This window comes from Trifolium pratense, linkage group LG6 (assembly GCF_020283565.1).
Source record: "Trifolium pratense cultivar HEN17-A07 linkage group LG6, ARS_RC_1.1, whole genome shotgun sequence".
Lineage (NCBI taxonomy): Eukaryota > Viridiplantae > Streptophyta > Magnoliopsida > Fabales > Fabaceae > Trifolium > Trifolium pratense.
In genome coordinates this window covers 31,502,181-31,524,310 of record NC_060064.1, presented here as the reverse complement: position 1 = coordinate 31,524,310, position 22,130 = coordinate 31,502,181, and the positions used below count along the sequence as shown (strand labels likewise).

At 33.6% G+C, this 22,130-nt stretch overlaps 2 protein-coding genes across 4 annotated transcripts; both read right to left on the bottom strand.

Moving 5' to 3' along the window:
* Positions 1 to 1,766: 1,766 nt before the first annotated feature.
* On the bottom strand, positions 1,767 to 6,267 carry LOC123890635 (uncharacterized WD repeat-containing protein C2A9.03-like). Its single transcript, XM_045940275.1, has 9 exons — positions 6,015 to 6,267; positions 5,627 to 5,794; positions 5,027 to 5,113; positions 4,745 to 4,879; positions 4,329 to 4,439; positions 3,559 to 3,650; positions 3,381 to 3,486; positions 2,819 to 2,905; positions 1,767 to 2,383 (listed from the first exon to the last, which is right to left on the bottom strand). Exons 1-9 carry the CDS (start codon positions 6,141 to 6,143, stop codon positions 1,970 to 1,972), a joined length of 1,329 nt encoding a protein of 442 aa, XP_045796231.1. The 5' UTR covers positions 6,144 to 6,267; the 3' UTR covers positions 1,767 to 1,969.
* Positions 6,268 to 9,021: 2,754 nt separating this feature from the next.
* On the bottom strand, positions 9,022 to 19,967 carry LOC123889902 (fanconi-associated nuclease 1 homolog). 3 transcript variants are annotated; one of them, XM_045939413.1, is made up of 14 exons: positions 19,703 to 19,966; positions 19,213 to 19,619; positions 19,004 to 19,108; positions 18,241 to 18,496; positions 18,089 to 18,151; positions 17,226 to 17,300; positions 16,973 to 17,094; positions 14,124 to 14,191; positions 13,946 to 14,033; positions 13,714 to 13,854; positions 13,423 to 13,643; positions 11,204 to 11,477; positions 10,891 to 11,118; positions 9,022 to 10,366 (listed from the first exon to the last, which is right to left on the bottom strand). In XM_045939413.1, the coding sequence occupies exons 1-14, from the start codon at positions 19,923 to 19,925 to the stop codon at positions 9,917 to 9,919; spliced, it is 2,721 nt and encodes a 906-aa protein (XP_045795369.1). In that variant the 5' UTR covers positions 19,926 to 19,966; the 3' UTR covers positions 9,022 to 9,916. The 3 variants fall into 3 exon arrangements, with proteins under 3 accessions (XP_045795369.1, XP_045795370.1, XP_045795371.1); XM_045939414.1 differs by having other exon boundaries at positions 9,022 to 10,351; XM_045939415.1 differs by lacking the exon at positions 9,022 to 10,366 and having other exon boundaries at positions 10,962 to 11,118; positions 11,229 to 11,477; positions 19,703 to 19,967.
* Between the last annotated feature and the right edge of the window lie 2,163 nt (positions 19,968 to 22,130).

Here is a 22,130-nt window from a genome sequence, read left to right as displayed (position 1 = left end):
TTCCTCGTTTTATCTTAATCGTGTTTTTATTCCTTTTTATTACTCCCTCCGTCCCAAAATATAAGCAAAAAATGGTCAATGAAAGTTGATGTATTTGGTTTAAAATTTAGTCCAGATACATTCACTTTTGTTGACCTCCTTTTGCTTATATTTTGGGACGGAGTAGTATGTATTGTATGGGTTCTAAAACAGTAAACTATGGGTTTCTCGTGATGGGACCACCCACCACATGTCACAAGTCATAAGATCCAAATATAATTCACGGGTTTCTTTTTGGGTCTTCATCTCTTTTTATTTTGTTTCTTTGTCCCCACATTTCCACACAAAAAGACCCCTCTTAGTTGCATCATATTTAAGCAAGTGTTCCTGTCCTGGCTTAGGAGGGAACTTCAATTTTAATCCCTCGTTTTCTTAAGTGGACTTCATCTTTATGATAAGTTAAATTGTTTGTGTTTATAATTAAGTGGAGAGAGAATCAATTGGCAAAATGTCGAATTATTAGACCAGATATCTGTGTCACAATGATATTTGAGGAATTTGAGGAAGAAAAAACATCTCCAAGGTTGTCAAAACCGGACCGGACCGGCCGGTCGAATCGGTCGAACCGGGAACCGGACCTGAATCCGGTCCGGTCAGTGCTTAAAATCGTTGCGCAAACGAACCGGCAAAAAACCGTATAAACTGATGTTGAACCGGTAAAAATCGGTAAAAATCGGTAAAAACCGATGAACCGGCCGGTTTATACGGTTTGGCAGTCTGGACTTTTTTCCCAATCTAGTCAAACGTTTCAGGTTTTTTTTAAGATGAGGCTCTAAAATGAAATTTTTAAGATTTTACACGCCCGCTACTTAAATAGCAGACATGAATATTTTGGTAATTTTGCAAGGTCATTGAGAAAATTGGTAGAGAGCCAAAAAAATTATCTTATATTTAACATTTTTCATTCAAAGTTCAAAAAATTATAACTGGGCCAGAGAAGAAGCCCATTATCCTTCACTAACCTTGTCGAAAATTTCTCAACGCACCTCAACATTTCTCCCGCACTCCCTAGCGCACCTAAAAAAATTCGGAAAATACGTTCCGAACTGTTTTTTAGTGTAAAATTTACACTATAAAAAATTCGTAAAACGTTTTCCGAATTTTTTGGGGAGTGGGGGAGAAAGTGGGTGGGTGCGTTGAGAAATTTTCAACCTTGTCAGCACAATTGGACCGTATAATAAGGGGTTCCTCGAAGAATTTACTTTCCACCCTCACAATTGTGCCTCCCACCCCTATGAAGCATGGACACTCATTGGATTAAGCATTCTCCGGTGTTGGACACAACCGACACTTATGAATTATAATTAAATTAAATTGTGTCATTTTCTCAAATTATTGTCGATATCAACGTGTCAATGTCACAAACGGATCCTCTCCCATGAATATTTCACAGGATGAGATCCGGTGTCTACGCATTGTTCGTATTTCTTTTTAAATTAAAACTAAAGTTGTTAAAAATAAATGAAGGGCTGTGATTCATATCCCACTGTTGATATTTAAATATCATTTAAATAATATAGGAATAGTTTGTGAATATATTCTAGCTTATTCTAAGTAGTTAAATACAAAGGAAGGAGTTCAACATAAATAATCCTATCACCCCATTTATCTTCCAAAGAAATATTCAAAGAAAAACAATAAGTATACACCAACAGCATAAAAAATACATTTATTTATTCAATCATAGTTCTCTGTTTTTCTATAATATAAAACATTTAAAGAAATAATAAAACATCAAAACCAATAAATATCCATTTTTTTCTGGTGACATTTACATCAAAAGTTTAGAAATACAAGATGTGGTCTAATTTATGACCTACACAAAAAATACTACAAAAAGCAAAGGGTCAAGTAAATGTAAGTATCTATAATCCCACATTGCTCTAAAAGTACCATCAATCCAAAAGTAAGGGGGTGCAAAAATCAAAGATCAAAAGTATGAATCTAGATATTGATATGAGTGCTTCCTATTATATTGTAGTAAGCTAGCATAAGTCCTGTCCCATATTCCAATATACATACATTCATCATCAGGACTTACAGAAACTCCTGAAATTTCACCGAAGAAATCGACCTCTTGACTCTTTTCGTAATTTGTCTTTGTATTATAAACATGGACAAAATCTGCTGGTTCAGCAACGACCATAAACTGACCATCCGAAGAAAACCGAATTGATCGGCTTGCTCCAAGGTTGTTCTTGAGAATGGCGATTGGAGATGACACGTTTCTAGCGTCCCATACTCTACATGTCTTGTCTTGGTTCCCGGTTGCAAACGTGTTTCCGCCAGGATGCCATGCAGATGCAAATGAGTAATCTTGGTGACCACTCAGAGTGGCGACCGTCTACAATACCAAAACAAATCTCAAGCAAATGAGTGCCATGTAGAATGTTTTTTAGCCTATTTGGATTTGCTTATTTGAACTTATCTACTGACATAAACAATTGTGAGAATCTTTTAGAGAGTTTACAAAAACAGCTTACGGGCATGTCCATAAGTTGTTTTAAGCTTGTTTTCATAAGCTCTCTAGGGTAACTTATGAAAACATCTTATAACTTATATGAAAACAGTTGGACTTTATTTTATCTTTTGTTATAGAAATAGAACATACATAAGCACTTATGCTGTAAACACTTAATTAAGTTGTTTATCCAAGCAGGGTCTCTATCTCTCACAACTCGTGTGCATTCACTTAATTAAGTTCTATGAAACCTTTTCTTACTTCACGTTCTCTCCTAAAGACACTGACCAATAAACGTATGAGAGAGGAACCATGTACCTTCCCATTTAGAGGATCCACTAGCAGTCCATCTAAGTTATCTCCCACAACAGTCATTAGTTTACGGTCGGGACTGATCGACGTGTGCTGCATCAAGAGAATATACTTTAGAATCAAGGAACTATTTTTAAACATTCAAGCAAAATATCCGATCAAAACGGTATTTTATTGGATTCAACTACCAGTAAGAAACATTTAGGAAAAATAATTGAAGTTCATGGAAACTGTAAATGCAAATGACCGTGCCAGCATGAATTAAGAAAATTAGTTTATGAAAATCCAATAGTATGTAAAATATGAAAGATAACAGAAACTAATGAAATTCAATCCCATTCGGTTTTTAATTGATTCGCTATATTTCTTTCTAATCAAGATTCTTCTGGTATTGTTTTGATTTTCATGTTAATCTTATTTCCGTTTCTTCATTCATTCCCTTAAAAGAAAAGGTTTTCTCTAGATAAGACAGTTGAGAAATTCGAAGCTCCTTCAAGGTCGAGTCATTTTGTTTGTTCAGAAATACTAAATAATTAACACCAACATGTTGCGCTAAAAAAGTACTTACATTCACCGGCCAAGGGAATTGTAGGTGACTCAAAAGCTGAAACTTTTCTATGTCATATTCTCTAACACCAGAATCGTTATTTGCAGCTATAAAATGAGTCGCACCACTGCAAAAGTTTCCATGTCAGACATCATTCCAAGAACTGAGACAAATAAAGCCATTAATAAAAGAAAAATACCTCAGGCTTTCATAAATTTCAATTGAATTTGTTATAGCATTATCATCATGTGTGGTCCGCGTACAAAAGCTAACTCCCTTCTTATCCAAACGCTGCATTCAATATTAGATATTATAAGCAGCATTCAATAGTATTCTGCACGAAGATTTTCTCCTAACATTCAATGCTACCTCACGAAAATCAAACCTCGGCAATCTATAACAGAAATTCAACATGAAATAAAAATCTCAACATAAAATGTGCCTCATTTTAGTACTGGTGGAGGTAATATAGAAGTCGAGATCCCACAAAGCAGTCTTCATAAGGCTTAGGTAATCCACAGTCCACACCTCTCGAGTTTGGGATGGAGTTAGACCTGAAGCCGAAATTCTTAGATGGCACGAAAGGTTATTGTAGATCTGACGGGTGGAATAAAATAATTTTTTTATTAGAAAAAAGTGCAACGACTGTTCCTCCCTTCGTCTGTTGCCTACATCTGTGTAACAGCATACTCACTTCCTCCGTTGCCGAATAAAAAAAATATTTGGACTGTTAAATTTTAATTTGATGGTTATGATTGTTTATTCTCATTTCTCACGATAATCAAGTGTTCTCGTCAGAACCGGTCCCATAAAGATATATGCCCATTGCTCGCACACCCCATAAGCAGATATGGAATAGACAAACAGCAATCTTTCACGAATAAATAAAATAATCTCATCATTTGATCAAGTATCAGAAGACCAAAGAAACACGCACGTCCTAATACACAAATCATGTGGACTACTTACCTTACAAGTGAGCTCTCCTTGGAAGCCACCAGCAACAAGAAAATTATCATTGACAGCCAATGTGCTAATCTGCGTCTGTGAAAATCCTTCCAACAGATTTCCTGCACATCTCTGTAAAATCAAGCAAAGATAAGTCTTCATATGATTCCGACAAAGAAATTCTAGACTTCTAAATAAGTCTTGCATCATCAAGGTCGTCAATCGCAGAAAATAATGTTTTGTTCAAATTCTGCTGTGCTATAGCACAATAGCCGCTATTTGACAACACTTTGTATTCAATTGTGTATCGCAGAACAATATCGATTTGTTAAAATTCAGCTACACTAGTGCTATAGCTGCTATTTAACAACATTGGCATCAATTCAGCATGCAAAATCAAATAGGTTCTACTCCTCTAAGAGACTCGACTGCATTACCTCAGTAGGAGCTACATGCCCAGCAAAATTTATTATCTCGGACAAGTTTCCACTTAATGACGACCAATGCATAATTGAGTAGTTCGAGACAAGGTATACGTCATGTTTTGAAGTAGCCCATACTAAGTTCCTCAACTGCATCCCCAAAAAAAAACACGTCATCAGGACTGAAAGTTAAGTAAAGAACCATGCAAACCTATTTTCTAAGATCGTAAACTATTTGAAAAAGAAAAATAACTGTCGTCTCTAATAATAGTATCAGAGAACAAAAAATCAACAAACCTGAAAATGAAGGATGGTAGGCTTAACCATCCTTGTATTATAGAAGAATTCGTAGTATTTGTCACCCTTGTCAACTTGTTTGCAATCCTGAAACACCAAACAAAAAATCATTAACTTTTGAGTATCAAAATATTTGTCAAACAATTTCTGATGCTACTTAATTCCCTACCTCCAACAACCTAACCAATGTTAGGTCAATTACAAATCGCAGAAAATAGCATCTTGCTCACACTACAACACTATAGTGCCGCAATAGAAGCCACTACTCATCTCAAATATAAGTAAAATTTGGTCAAATAAAGTTGATGTATTTGGACCAAAGCTCTTGTGACCAAATTTAGCTTATATTTGAGACCTGAGGGAGTATTTGGCAACACGCCAACATTTTACACGAAATAGCATATCGGAGAACAATAACGGTTTCCTAAAATTCTGCTACACCAACAGCACTATAGCACCACAAGAGGGTCAAATCAACAACACTTTGAACTAAATAACATATCATGAAACAATAACCGATTCATTCGATTATCCTATGCTTTATCACTACTTTACCTCAAACAAGGCAAAAAGGAAAAAAAGACAAAACAAAAAGAAAACCTTGTTGAAAGTCTCTCCAGTTGTTAGAATGTTCTCAAAATTCCTATATTGTTCAAGCCTTGTTAATCTGTAACTTTCTCTTGTGATATTCAACATCTCCCATGGAATACCTTGAATGTCCTTACCCTTCCTTGCTTGGGCAGCTGATGTATCAGTTACCTTAGTAAGCTGTTCCAATAAAAAATCATTAAACAAATCAAAAAACACAAACAATTTACCCTAACTTCAATGAATTACATAAATAAAACAACCTCAAAAAAACATCATCAGACAAAACAAAACAAAAAACAGACAATTTTTCCTATGTTCAATTAATTAAATACATAAATAAAACAAATTGAATAAAAATTAACAGAAATTAATCAAGTAAGAGAAAAGGAAAAAGAACCATCTCATAATCATCAAGAGCAGCATCTTCATCAACAGCAACATCAAAATCCTCTTCTTGTTCATCTAATTCTTCAAAGAATTCATCTTCGTCCATATGATCAAATGGGTCAGAGTGAAGATAGGACATGAGGGTTTGTGTGAATGAATTGAAAGCTCAATTTCGAAACTTGTGTTGATTTTGAGTGTGGTTTTTGGAACAAACAGCAAAGGTAAAGAAAACAACAAAACAACTCACACTCTCTTCTCCACCGGCATAATCATAATAAATTAAATTAAATTAATTTTTTATTATTATATTTTAGGAAAGTAAATAAAGATAAACTCAACTAACAATATCGATATTATTAGGTAAAATATCTTCACCCGAGTTTTAATTTGGTTTGTGTATGATTCTTACATATGTATTGAAATTTTACATCATTAAAGCACTAGGTTTGATATGGTGAGAAGTTTGAGTAGTACGCTATAGGTCATCAGTTCAATTTCAGCTCATTGTAAACCAATTTTTTTTAAAGCATCTGTATATATAAATTAAATTCATTAAAAAAAATTTGAAACAAAATTCATTAAATATTTATAATTTTTTTTGGTCAAATTTATAAATATATTTTAACATTTATCAAAAAAATGTAAAGATATTTTAAAAAGATTTAATTTAAATTCATCAACAGTGGAAAAAAAAATTACACAATCACGTAGAGGTATAAAAAAATTAATCTATAAAAGGGACATCATAGTATTTTTTTTATTTTGAAAGAAGGCCATCATAGTATATTTTAATTGGAATAATGCATAAAAAGTTTTACACTTGTATAGAAATTAATCTCCAATATTCACGTGGGTATAACTGTAGAGACTAATTTCTTGAGTTTTGTAAAATTTAAATAAGTGATAAATTCTCCTTAAAAATTTTAACATTGTTACATGTCTGATATTGAACTCGGATATGGGTTAAGTTATAAAAGACACATGTCGCGTCTTATCATCTAATTATTCTTGAATTCAATAGATGAAATACTAATAAATAGACTATTTAAAAAAATTAATTAATCTCGAATAAATAAATGGCAACTAATTTGTGCTTTAGAAAATATAATATTTATTATTTAAGATCCTCTAAGGCCCACAAAATAATATCACAACGTGTAGTTATTATCCCATCTTGTTTTGTTTTTAATAAAATAATCTCATATCATTCCTTTGGCTCAATCAAACTTTGTCTAGATTACCGAAGTAACGTTGGTTTGACTACAACTAAACATACTCAAATACACTATTTTATCTCGCATTCGGGTCGATAAATATGGACAAAAATAGTGTATTTCTCGTGAGTTTAGTTTAGTTGGTTGGGACATTTACACTATGTGTTTCATTCGTATCATGATGTTTAAAAAATTTGAGAACGTAAGTCAGCCTATAAGTCATTAGAAATTTTTTATATCTAAACTTCATATTAAAAACTAAAAAAAAATTACATTGGAAGAAAAAATTGTATCTTAATTCGTTATTTCGTTATTAATTGAAAGAAGTATTAGTATTTGCATAAAAAGAAAAATAAATAAATGGTATTTGGACTATTGGTCCAAGTACAAATAAAAACTAAGTTTGTATATTTAGAGTGAATCCGGCATAAGATTTTCCTGTTGAATGCTCAAATATTCTAGCATTTGTAATTAGTTTTTGGTGTTGTTGTTAACTTAATGGAAAGATCGAAATTCGCTAACATTTGCTCAACATTTGGATTGGTACCTGCCTTGTGGTCTTAAATCCTAAATCAAGTTGAGAATATTCATAGCTCGCTTACTATGTTTCACAAGATTAGCGATATAATTTGTATAATAGTTAACTGAACTAAATTGTCCGTTGAAACTCTAAAAATGAACATGGATGGTGTTTATTCTTTTTCCAATGGTTCTTTGACATGTGGAGGTATCCTCTCATTTATTTAAACATTTTTCTCAATTTGTATAATTATTATTTATTTTTTTTGCGCAAGTCATTTAAATTCTCATGATATCCCCATATAAGAAACATATAACATGAAATGGGAATGTACTGTCAAAAAAATAAAATGAAATGGGAATGTAAAAGAATTAATGAAAGGGATTATGGTGGCACGTGAGATGTAGTGCCCAAAGAAAGATGATGATGATGATGATAATCTCATCTCGTGTAGGGTTGAGTACTATCTCGATGTTTACGACATCTACATGCATTCTTGTTTTTGCCATCATATCACCTTCCATTGAAGACCACTACCCAACCCAAAACATTATGTCAATATCCCCACTAACAAGTGATCAAATTAAAAAATAAAAAAAATAATATCGTCAAAAAATAAATAAAAAATAATAATAAGACAACACATAAACTTATCTTCTATAAGATGCATCATGCACTTCAACTCTTATTCTTAAGAGTAACGATTTCAGTGGTGTACTTTTTTTTATCGGTGAGATATGTTTTGATTCTTTTTATTTCTTTGAAGAGCAAAATTATATGTATAATATAAGAGGGAAAAAGAATAAGAGGTACTCTACTCACACAAATAGGAGAAGTACAGAGCAACTTTGAGGGAAGCCAGCTCCTCATCTGACTTTGTTTGAAGGTCGGTGTCGAGGAATGGCATGGTCTCCGGGAGAAAGAAAACCAAAGGAGCGAACGAATGTACTACACCAACCAAACCCAAAAACAATCGGAACAAAGGCATTTTCAATGTTCACTCTAATTCTATAGTATTTTCAGATTTGTTAAACCTTTTACAAAACATGCAATTCTTAAGGGAAAATATTTTCCTTTTTTTTTTGGTACAAAATATTTTCCCATTTTTAAGTACAGACATTGAGGGACCATTTTCAAGTTCTTGAGGGAAAATCATGTCATTTTTAAGTACAGACATGCCACATTCAACGGTTCAAAGTTTCCAATCAGTTAACAGCAAAAAGAAAAAACAAATTAATAAGCTTTAAATCTAACCTACTTCCATTTTAAAATTGAACAAGACATTGAGGTATGTTTGCTTACAGTAACATAACATATTAAAAATTGGATTAAACTAGCAACATCTCCAGGTCATTGTTTAATAAGTTTATCCAGTTTAACACGACCAGAGGTTGAATCTAACAGAAAAGACGAATCTCCCACAAAATGGCAAACCAAGGTTCAAATACTAATAGAGAATATTCACATTTAGTGTCTAACACCCTATAAATAGAATTATCTCCGGTGGAGAGAACCTATGAGAAACAACAACCCACAATTTACATGACAGCCCAACTCACTTAATAAACCAAAGCCTTGATTGTAATTTTGGAGACTTGTTGTGAAATGACTGAATGAGGCAAAAAAGTAAAAATAAAGAATAAGACTTTTAGCATGAAGATTTGCTTCAGAATCTGCCAATTCATGCATAACAGGAGAATGGAATCCAAAGCAAATATCCCAGAACCCCTGCATTTACTTCAATATGTGGGAGTAATATATTTTGATTTGAGTCTCCTAAGGTGGTAGTCTAGTGGTACATGTTGGAACACTGAAGGAGTATTAAGAACGAGGTCCAGAACTCAATCCCTGCTCCTAACAACCTCCCCTTCTCCGGCCCCTTACAAATTAATCGCCAACATTTACCTATTCAATGTATAAACATTGATCTGAGCTTCAGTACTTTGTCGGTTCATTGACTTCCTCATATTCCTTTGGCGGATCTTAATTTCTATCCAGAACAGTTCACATTTGGACCAGAGCACTAAGCACTTCCTATTCTCTCCAAGAATAATGCTTGTAAATTGATAGTGAAATTTTGCAAAGTGAACGCTACTCATGATGAAATATTTCTGGGAGCTGTAATCTTCGATGTGCTTCTAGTGTAATTTTAAGCAGCATGTAATGATTTGTGTTGATCTACAAAGGTTTCACTTTACAAACCTCGACTATGAATCCACAATCCATAAGCATCAGTAGCCATGCTCTCTGCTGTTCCGAGAGTCGATCCCTGGGACCTTTCACTTCAACAAGCTTAGCTTCACCACTATATTCTCCGCAGAAACGCCATAGCAGCAAATCAGGCATTCCACTAGACCAACTCCGATAGTCTTCACAAAGAAGCTTGCAGAAAGATGCCAAACAAGATCCCCCAACACAAGTAACAGCAGCACGAAGCTCATCTAAAGAATGGCGGTCCCAGTTAACTCCTCTACAAGATGTCCCATTATGTGTTTCCCATGACTTAATAAGAAACTCCTCAGCCATGCCGTCACAAATTTGCTGCAGATGGGATTCTATGGTACTCTTTCTTGCCGTAAAAAAGCTATTGGTACCCAAATCCAAAGGAGCATTCTGTAAATTCAAAGGCTGATAATAAGTGTTCATAATCAAATACTCCCTCCGGTCCTAATTATAAGAGAAGATTCACTTTTTAGATACATTAAAAGTTTAATGTATCTAGTCAAGATACATCAAACTTTGAATGTATCTAAAAAGTGAATTTTTCCTTATAATTAGGACTAGAGGGAGTAGAAACTAAACGTTGGTAAATATATGTTGGAATTAAGATTAGTATTGAGAGTTGTAGAAATTCGATTCATAGTCATGTATCTTAGAGAATATCTTACACGCACTTAGGAAGTACCGAAGTAGCAATGTTATTAATTGCCTTTTAAATGTAAATTGTAAAATGTGTAGTATAAATAGAATTTCAGCTTAGTTGAAATCATGCAAGCACATTCAAAAAATATTCTGCCTTCCTATTTTTCTAAGAAATTGAGAAGTATTTATTCCAATACTATAACAAATCATACAGGAAATATGAAAATGCAGCAAGAAGTTGAGACTTGAAAAAACATTGGAAGGTTAATTACTCATTAAATAAAATGTACCTGAAATCTAGTATAGAAGACATTAGGCACATCAGCATATATTGCATCCCACATAAGAAGCCCAAAAATAGTTAACCATATGCCGCTCTCTGTATGAACACCTTGCCATCCCTCCTCGGCATAATAATGCAAAGCAAGCTCTTCCACTCCACATTGCATCCCTTCTTCATTGTAAAACCTGTTTTTGGCTCCCAATTCAGAATTCAAAGGTCTCCCTTGAACACAAACCTGAAACAAGACCTGCTGTGAGAAGGCCATAATGTAAAAGGAAATCTACAATGACAATTCACTAGAACCGTAAGGAAGCAATTACCTCAGGGATCTTACGCAGTACAGACCTAGAAAAGCTAGGAACTTTCCACCGTCTTGGTGGTTTTCCTAAGCGAAGAACCCGTCTTTGCAATGCCATTTTTGAACCAGCTCGTACCCATGGATCCATTAATCCATTTTCAGCCACTTGAAGGCTCTCATCAATGTAACCCAGATGCTCCAGGTCAACTGATAATCTCAGTGTCCAATATCCTCTTTTTACATCACAAGTGTAAACATTTTGCAGCCACTTAAGTAAGTCAACTGCATCACTGTACCTGAGAAACAGAAGTTGCTTATCTTCATCATCTCTAGTGCACAACAAAAAAAAAAATGCAATGATAGCACCATGTCTAGTAAGCAGAGATATATGGTCCTTTTATCTCTACTTAATGGAAACCAAGGGCACTATGAACCCAAATGATGCACTGCTGCATCAGCATATCATATGAATGAAATAGCCCAACTAATAATTCTAAAAACTGAACCATATGCAATGGTATTCGACATCCATTAGAAGAAGTATAAGAGGATGCTTGTTTAACATCAAGTTATCAAGTTGGACAAAATCCTTTGGGCAGTACTGTAGTATTATGTGAAGCTATTGCCTTGCATTGATAAACATTGACAAATAAATAAACTAATGAGTTCAAAGGATGAAAGGTAGAAACGGTACTTGTATCACTGAGGTAGTCATTTGTTGTGCAGAACTGAACTCAATAATCCAATGACCATGGATGGCAATAGGCAAGGAATGCTTTTATTTAGCTAGGAAAGGGTGACTATGACAGCCAATGAGTGGTAGATACGCCGAGTTTTATGACAAGTGTGGTGGTAGAAGATGATGTGCCCTAAGAGGCCTAAAACCGGGCACATCTACTACTCACTTGCTGTCATAGCAACAGTCTGAACAATACGCTTGACCTTCGGTAATAAAGGGCAACAGCCAATACTGAATACTCCCTCTAGTCCTTATTATAAGAAAAAAATTGTTTTTTAGGTTCATTGAATGATGGATGTATCTAGTTTATATCATAGATCAAATACATCAATCATTCAATGAACCTAAAAAGTAAACTTTTTCTTATAATAAAGACTAGAGGTAATAATAGTGAATGCTTCCAGCTGGGATTGTGGTGAATGGTAATGACTGACTTGTTATGAGAGACCAGTTAGAATAGTTCTGTTTTTGATAAATCGACCTGACTAGTCTCAACTCATTTATAACATACAACAGAACAAGTATGTCAGCCGTCAGTGACTTAGCCACTATCACAGGTTCACAATAGTTTAATTATAACTATTTTTTTAAAATATAGTGATTTTTATATTTGAATTTCTTAGAATTGAGTATTGGGCCTAACTCATCCTTACAAAACCGGCTTGTAAGGTGAGGATTGCCTCTAGTATAGAAACACTTAGTCAGGCCATATCGCAACCGATGTGGGACTTCTTAACACCCCCGCTCGCGCCAAGCGCTATGGGCTTGAGGCGCTGATATGAATGGTGGAGGGCCCGATCAGAAACCTGATTGCAGGCGGCCCGACGAAGTGGCCCGGCGAATCGTGGATAGGCTCTAATACCATCTTAGAATTGAGTATTGGGCCTAACTCATCCTTACAAAACCGGCTTGTAAGGTGAGGATTGCCTCTAGTGTATAAACACTTAGTCAGGCCATATCGCAACCGATGTGGGACTTCTTAACAGAATTGAACAAAAATCACATCCGCATTGCATAAAATCTATAAAAAAAAATCACAATGTTAAAAGTACCTTTTTCTTTAAAAGCTTTAAACATTTATCAACATGTCCTTAATCTCTTCATTCTAAATTATTGGATTTCAACTAGCAGTATATGTGAAGCAACAAATGTATAGGAGATAAATATCGCTGCCATATCACAGCTAAATAAGAACATTATAGTGCTGGTATGGTCATTTGTGAAAGAACCAAAGGAGCTATAAACCTGATAAAACATGTCCATCTCTTTTCTCAATTGTACTTCCGAGGTCAATCCGTATCAAGTGAACGGCCGAGAAATAATGCATGATATATGTTTCGATTGTAATTTTGTTTCCCCTTCAATTTCGAGTTATCTTTTACTAAATATGGGCTTTAATTATACCATATTACACATGGTCCAAATCTTTCTGCTACAACTTTTTAAGACTTTATTCTTACAAATGTGAAAGAGTTTGTATATTAAACCACAAACCTCCATACCTGCGCTCTTGCTCAAGAAAGGAAATCCCTAATGTGATCACTTTGGAGTATACCCATGGTGCTGTAAATAAGTGATGGAATGTAGATACTGATTCAGAAGTCGAGTACTGGAGGGGCAACACAGTGGATACACGGGATTTAGCAATTTGTATGCACCTCAATACTACATCAGTTTTGTTTGCATCAAGAGCTTCATCAATAATTTGTGCCACTTCAATGGCCTGAAAAACAGAAGTTATACATCGAAGAAGAAACAGAAGGCCACAAGTATCTCAGAAATTAGACATCTACCTCTTCGTATGCAAGAAGATTTGTGCGATTTGAGAATATTGGTTCCAATATTGTGCAGATATAAGTTGGATATTTGATTTTTCCTATATCAACTAATAGAAAGGACGATAGATCCTGCTCTCCATTTAAGAAGAAAAGTCTCTATAAAAGAAAAATCATTTAGATCAGAACTAAATATATTACCCAACTTCACTTAATTCTGCAAACATTAGAAGCTAAACAAGTCATTCACCTCGATACGCCAGATAAGAGATTCAGCTTTTGAAGAAATCTTGATACATAAACCAGTTCTATCCAAAATCATAGTTGATAGGTGTGTCCTGCATACAGCAGCAAGAACCAAGTGTCAAATAAAACATTAATTGACTCCTTAAATTGTAAAACTAAAAACACAACTAAAATTTTGATACCATAGTCCGGCATTTGTAGAAAGAATAGATGAAATGAGATCTTGCTTCTTCATCCCGTGACCACAACTCTAAAACAAAAAAAAAAAACAAAAAAATAGAATAATGATAAATTTTATAGCTGCCTCATAAATAAGAGAATTGACAGGGAAAAAAGAGAGGAAATAACATGTACAAAATGAATAACATCTGACTTATGACTACTCTATTAGTATTTATATAGAGAAACACAGTATTATGTTCAATTGTTTGACCCGTATCTGTCCACATAGTATGTCTCTCACTATGTAGTCATCAGAAGCCATTCATCAATGTAGGAGCATTAACTATGGATACAACCAAATTTAGAAGGACCCCTCCGAAATGCTCCCCTCTTGTAATATGACAGACCTACATGCTCAGACTACAGTCCTATACAATGATATAATAAAAGTAAGGGTAAATAGTGTCATACCCCCCTGCAAAATAGGCGAGTTTTGCGTTACCCCGTGCAAAATATTTTTTTGAGATTACCCCCCTGCAATGTCAAGATTCCTTGCGTTACCCCCCTGGCTCAACAAGTGGGCATATGACATGGAAGAATCTTGACGTGGCATGACACGTGAAAATTAATTTATTTTTTATTTATTTTTAATTGCCAACTCATTAATTAATGTGGGTTTTTAATTAAAAAAATGAAAAAAAACTTAAAAGTTGTTATATTTTTATGAACTTACTTAAAAGAAAGTTTTTTTTTTTTTTTTACTAAAAGTTGTTATTATATATATATATAAAAAATTCTTATATATATATATATATATATAATAACTAATAATAGAGTAACAAAAAAAAAACGAAGATGAAAAAAAAAACTAATAATAATAATAGTAACCAAAAAACTAATAATAATAATAATAATAATAATAATAATAGAGTAACCAAAAAAAAAAAAAAACTGCAATCACATAGTAACGCAAGAACAATCGCTTTGCCCTAACCCCAAATTGAAATTGAAAACGAAGAAAAATCGCTGCATATGAACGGAACGAAAAAAAAAAGTTTCTTTAAATAAAAAAATTTCTTTAAAAAATAAATTCTTTAAAAAAAGTTTTTTTTTTAAAAAAAAAAGTTTCTTTAAAAAAAAAAGATTTCTTTAAAAAAAAAGTTACCGTAAAAAAAAAGTTCCTTTAAAAAAGTTTTTTTCATTTTTTTTAATTAAAAAATAAATAATTACTGAGTTGGCAATTAAAAATAAATAAAAAATAAATTAATTTCCACGTGTCATGCCACGTCAAGATTCGTCCATGTCATATGCCCACTTGTTGAGCCAGGGGGGTAACGCAAGGAATCTTGACATTGCAGGGGGGTAATCTCAAAAAAATATTTTGCAGGGGGGTAACGCAAAACTCGCCTATTTTGCAGGGGGGTATGACACTATTTACCCTAAAAGTAATAATCAAAATAAAAAGATGAACAAATGTATTAGGAAAGGCATGTAATATCTGAAATATTGACACAATTTGCAAAAGTAGAGCAAGGACGAAAAAGAAGTAAGGAAACATGAACAGCATAGATCAAGTTGAGATTTGGATAGACCTATATGAAAGTTCCTTCTCCTTTCAGTGTTTATTAGAAAACCTATTCAGAAGAGAAAGTATTTAAGTATAAGCTTAAGGACAATACAAATTAAAATGGCAGGGGGGAAGAAAATAGGATAATTAGCTTAAATGCATACAATGTTCTACCATTATACTGTACCAAATCCAAAAAAAAAAACACGTGTTAGACGAATAAAAGTATAAAACAACTCATGAGCCACCATCTACTGGTGTACGCTTTTAGAAGAGTTACTATTTGCCATGGTAAAAAAGCCTTAATAAAAAGGCCATAAAGATTTGAACCCTTGGTTCCTTGACATTCTTCCAAATAAGTTGAACTTTAACACACACCACAGTAGAAATGAGCCTGCACAGTCCATGCTTCAAGGCCAAAGGCTCATCTATGACGTTGTGTGTTAGTCTGTTATTTTAGATATAAAACAATCAAGTGCATTCACCTAAGAGGCTCTTCTGAGAGTTAGTCTTTGACATTGACACCATACTAATTAGTAGTTAAGAACATCTAACATAGTGTCGAGCTCCTCATTTATTTAAAACCTTAAAAGACTGGCTACAAATTTGTTATATTCCAAAGTAGCCAAGCACACACAATGTTATTCAAATGTAGTATAAAAATTAATATTCCACAACATCTTGCAATGCAAGCTTTACTACTTATAAGTCAAATACAAACTACAATTAGATTATTCATCATAGGCACACCGACACAAATCAAATCATCCATCCAAAATGGAAAACATATATATTGAAATATTTCTTTAAAAAAAAAAAGCAAGCAAGCAAGCAATAACCTGATTTTTTTCTTAGGAAAAAAAATTGTAACACAATTGTAAGGCACTGATCATCTGCTAACTTCATTCATTTTTCAACTTCAGTATAGATGAAGAATATAAAAAGGTAGTGACAATGAGGGTGGTGAATTTTTGCATGCTGCTATTTCCTTTTTGGATGTAAGCAGCTGGGCAAAGGTGCCTTGCCTCTCTGAAGGAGCTAGGTTTGGGATTAAAAGCAGAAAGCTCTTGCAATCTTTCTTTATCATAAATAATGCCATAACTGCCATATTTTTCCTCAGTCAACAGTGTATCAAAATAAGGGATATTAATAATAGCCAGATTATGAACTCGCAAAGCATGCAACTCATACACAAAGTAAGATCAAGTGCATACTACAGGAGAATTTTTTCATTCACATAACCAATGAAATCCATTCACAACAAAGATTGACATGAGAATAAATTCTGATCTAAATTCGAACCTTTTTAAGCAAGAAAGACCAAATCTCACGCAACTCAGAGACAGTGAGCACATCCAATATATCATTCATGTCACTCTCACAAAGTTGATTTCCATTTTCAACAGAGCATATGTATTCTTTCTCTGCAATACAATCATCCCAAAAGTTACAGATCATAGAAGTGGCAATAAGAAGTTTTACCAGTAGGAGAAAACCAATTATATTTGCGGGGGAAGATAAAAATAAACCTTACTATTTATTTATGTTAAATTACCAGCAAGTTCCAAGACAGCTTTTTGAGTATCCAATATTTCAGGATACGATATACTAGACATGCGAAACCAAGGTCCTTCACAAGAGCACAATACAAAAAAGTATGTCAACACCAAAATACAAAGCAATTTAAAAAAGATTATTAATGACATCAAGAAACCAAAAAGATATTATATCATAACTCTCGGTGCACTATGGTTTCTACCTGGATATAAAGTTCTTAAACCCACTACTTATGGCTTGGTATCAGCATTTTCATCTCTTGGACCACAATCTCTCCAAGAACTTCATTTCATTTCTATAGAAAAGCTCAGCAATATTGATATTACTAATTGATATGTTGCTAATTTCCGGAAATCATAAAGCATAATATTCTTAATTTCTTATTTTACGCTATCCACAAGACCACAACAACTCTAATTCACATTATCAATGGCGCACAAAGTTTTACAGTAGTGTAGTGTCGTTGTGTAAGATGTCTTTTGGTGATTCGGCATAAAGCAGAGGCTAGTTCTATGATGCACAAGTGAGATAAATCTTGCACCATGCAAAAGTTAATTTCCACCATTGAATCAATAAATCCCATCATCAGATCAAATGATATATCAATGGACTTATAGATCCAAATTTAAAATAAAAAATAAATAAATAAAATAAATAAATAAATAAATAAATAAAAAAAAACACTTGTGCATGGAGCAAGACTATTGTACTTGTGCACATTAGACAAAGCCCAAAGCAGAATGCTTGTAGTTTTTATATGTTAGCATATTTAAGAAGTCTCTGACCAAACTCAACGCTATTCTATTGATGGAGTTCATTTACTTCAAATAAAAAATGACAAGTTTCAAATATTCAAATAACCTTTTCTAGTGTACAGCCGAACAAAGAGCCTCTGACTGTCATTTGAGAGTGAAGTGAATGACTCTGTTAATGGATGAGACATTGTTTAAATTATCTGATAAAAAAAAAGTTGAAAGAAATAAAAGTGACAACTGTTATGTTAAAATGAGTACCCATATAGGTTTTTTCATCTTCTGTTAGAAGGTGACAGTTATTTCTTAACACCTCTTGTAGCATAATACAAAAATTTAGCTGGTACTTTACGGATGAAGGATTCTTGATAGCAGATTCAACAGCATGCTGAGCATTCTTCCATAAGCTTTTAAAAGTCTCATCTTCATACTTGATTTCACCATCTGGTGTTCTGTGGCACATAATCTGAATTGGAACAGCATCAAGAGATTGTTTCGGAATAGAAGTGACATGTCCCTGGGACAAATCCAAAGAACAAAATAATGAGGACTTGAATCAAGTAGCTTAATGCCTTAATCCATATTTTCTAGAGTAATAGTAGGGATCAAGTAATTTATTCAGTAATCAGTATAAATCACTAGCAAAACCTTTTCCTATTGAAACCTGATAGTTGAATCTTTAATTTTCTTCAAAACCTGTCAAACCTAAAACACTTCCTTTAAAGTACCCACAAATCTAACCCTAAAAGGTAAAACTTTTCCTGTTGCCTGCAAATCTCCTGTACTCTCGTATGAACCAAATGAAACTTCGATCAACAATTATCAATGCTTAATTTATTTACCAATTAAATTTTCTAAACTGCATCAATCACACAATGCACAACGTAAATCCCAAGTGCTTTCTATATCAATAATAACCCATTCTATTCAATACAAGTAACAATGACAAAGCAAAGGAGTATTGCTAAACAAATGGTACACAAATACAGAGAACAAATCACACTCAGGACAAACATTATAATACCTGAAATACAACGCCATAGTTGTCAATTAAAGGAGATAGATACTGAGCCAGCTCACGAGGGAGATAACCTAGAAATTTAGAACACCCAGAATCTGCAGAAACAACCTGAAACAACCAAGAGGGGCAATTAATTTCTTAAAGTTCCACATACAAAATTTTTAAATAACTTCTAGTAACATTTTTCGCAAGTAACACTAAAAAACAAAAACCTTGATGGCATTTGGATCCTTAACATTCTGTGAGTCTCTCAAAAGAGAAACTGCGTCTCCAACACACACTTCCTCTTTATCACCATATCTCCGACCCACAATCAAAGTCTCAAGCTTTACTCCAAAAATACCACATTTATCATCAATAACATCATGGTGATTAATATCAATATGGTTGGAATTGGAATCAGAGGCCAAGGACGAAGATTCAGTTGCAACAATTGCAGAATCATTTTCAGCGAACTGAAAATTTTCTTCATGTTCAGTGAACTGAAAATTTTCTTGACGCGTGGAATCCAAGGAGTGTGAAGGCGCGTGGGTGAAGTTTAACTGAAGTAGGGTTCGTTGTGTGAGTTTTCGTTTTGTTCCACTACTACTACTACGTTTAGGTTCAGCAAGACACAAATCTGAAAACAGAAATTGAAATTAAATTGAAATTGAAATGAAATTGAAGTGAAACTTTAAATGAAAATTGAAGAGAAATGGTTACCGAGATGAGAGTTGATGCGGTGGTTATCGGAGGGAAGAGTAAGGGAACAAACAGGGCAGATAACGACGTCGTTTTGGGGGTTGTGAACGGCTGTAGTAGGTTCGGGTTGATGGATAGGGTTAGGGTTAGGAATGGGATCGGAGAGAATAGAATGACGATTGGGAAGAAAACGACGACGTTTTCCGATCAATCGAATCAAACTTTCTCTGCCGCTTAGTACCATTGTGGAATGCACAACAAATGAAACCCTTCATTTTCCCGCCACCTTCCCCCTTTATATACAAAAAAAATATATAAATTTAATTTTTATTTTTTTAATTAAAAATTGAAACAAGGAACAGAACTACATTTATAGATTTTCATAGGTCAATAGGGAGATTGCATATAATATATAATATGCATCGAGTTTGAACTTTGGTGTTTTTATTTATTCATTTTAAAATGTGAAATTTTAGCCATATAACTATTTGATCAAAAATTTGTTATTTAATTATATAATATAAATTATTATGTATTTTTTGTACGCAGTTATAGAAACTAAATTTCTGAACTAAATAAAAAAAATACATAAGTTTTGCCAAAACAATACACCAATATATTTGACTATAAGAATAATTTGTTAGGTGTGGAGGCAGTGACGGATCCATAACTTTTCAATAGTGGGGGCAATATTTATATATAAATTTATAATTTTTCTTAAATTTATTAGAAGATATGTTGAACTCATAAGCTCTTTATCACTTCAATCCTTATAATATTCCTTCCACAAGTCATCAAACCATCTTATACTTCAATATAATTTATTAAAATTAAAAGCATAATATATCAATTTTAACGTAAAAAATAAGAAAGCTCAAAAAGTTTATTAACTAGAACTTCTATAATTTTTCACTAATTAAAATAACAAATAAATAAATTCAACGTGGGTAAAAAATATTATGCATGTTTTTATTTAAAAAGGATATGAAACTAAGAGAAAAGAACAAACTAGGATAACCAAGTTATTGGGCTCAAGTGGTTAATGAGTTTCACTAAGCCAATATCAAGCATTGGTATTGGCTTGAGACTAGAGGTGGGAATAGACTAGGCCGAGCTAGGCTTTGCCAAGCCTGAGCCTGACCTGTCAAAAAATCGAAGGTCTGAGCCTGGCCTGTGGCCTATCATAGGCTTAAATTCTAGGCCTGAGCCTGGCCTTTTGAAAGTCTGATGTGGCCTGTTAGCCTGTTTAAAAGCCTATTTCATATGAACATATTTAAATAAATAATTATATTTATTTTGAAATATACTTATGAACTAATAAAATAATGTTCCATTTGATATTTTAGAGATTTTGACTATATATGTCATCATATTTCAATTCTAGTTTATAATAATACATTTATATATGTTAAAAACTAATGTAGATTAATAAACTTAAATTACTTAAAAAGTTAATAGATTTATAATTTAATCAAAGTATAAATTTTAATATATAAATAATAATCGTAATAAAAATATTATTCATGTTAACTTAAATAGGCCGGCCTAGTAGGCCTCAAAGGCTTTTTTAATGGCCTGCGGCCTGGCCTTTTTAGCTAATAGGCTTATAAAAAAGCATTGGCCTGCTATATTTAAAGAAATAGGCTGGCCTAGCCTGGCCTGAGCCTATGTAGGCTAGGCCTTAAGGCCATGTAGGCCGGCCTGGCCTGTTCCCACCTCTACTTGAGACCCGAGAGTGTGCTCCTCTTCAGGTCTGAGGTTCGATTTTCTCTAGGGCCAATTTGGGTGGGCTAATTTAGCTTCTTAAAAAAAATGAGTTTCACCAAAAACAACGGATTTCGGAAGAACCCGGATTCGATTTCTGGATGGAACAATTTATTGGTCAGACTTTACTTATCTCGCGGCCGAACTCTACACTACTAGGACCTCTTTCCCCTAAGAACCAGGGTTATAAACCAAAAACAAGAACAAACTAGGATACCATGAGAGTGATATGGTGGGGGCACCTTCCTTCAAAGAAAGAAAAATGAGATTATATGTATCACACTGTATTTATGGTTATATTGAGCAAGATAAAATTGAAGTGGGGGCTCATGCCCACACAATGGGCAACGTAGGTCCGTCCATGTGTGGAGGCATAACGAGAGAGGATCCTCTCAATTAACTTTAGGATAAATTTTGTTTTGAGTCATTGATTTGTGAGGAAAGATAAATGAAAAAGAGGAAAAAGATGAATTAAAAGATAGAGATCGAAAAAATTTAGAAAATTGAGGAAAATAAAATGGAGAGAATTCATATCGGAGGGATGACTATCACAATTGCTAACCTCAAGATACAAATATGAAAATTTGGTGATTTGCTCGTAGGTGTGTGGTCATTGGTCAACTTGAAAATTATGGTTTTAACCTAAGATACAAATGGAAACTTTTTTACAAAATAGAACTTAATA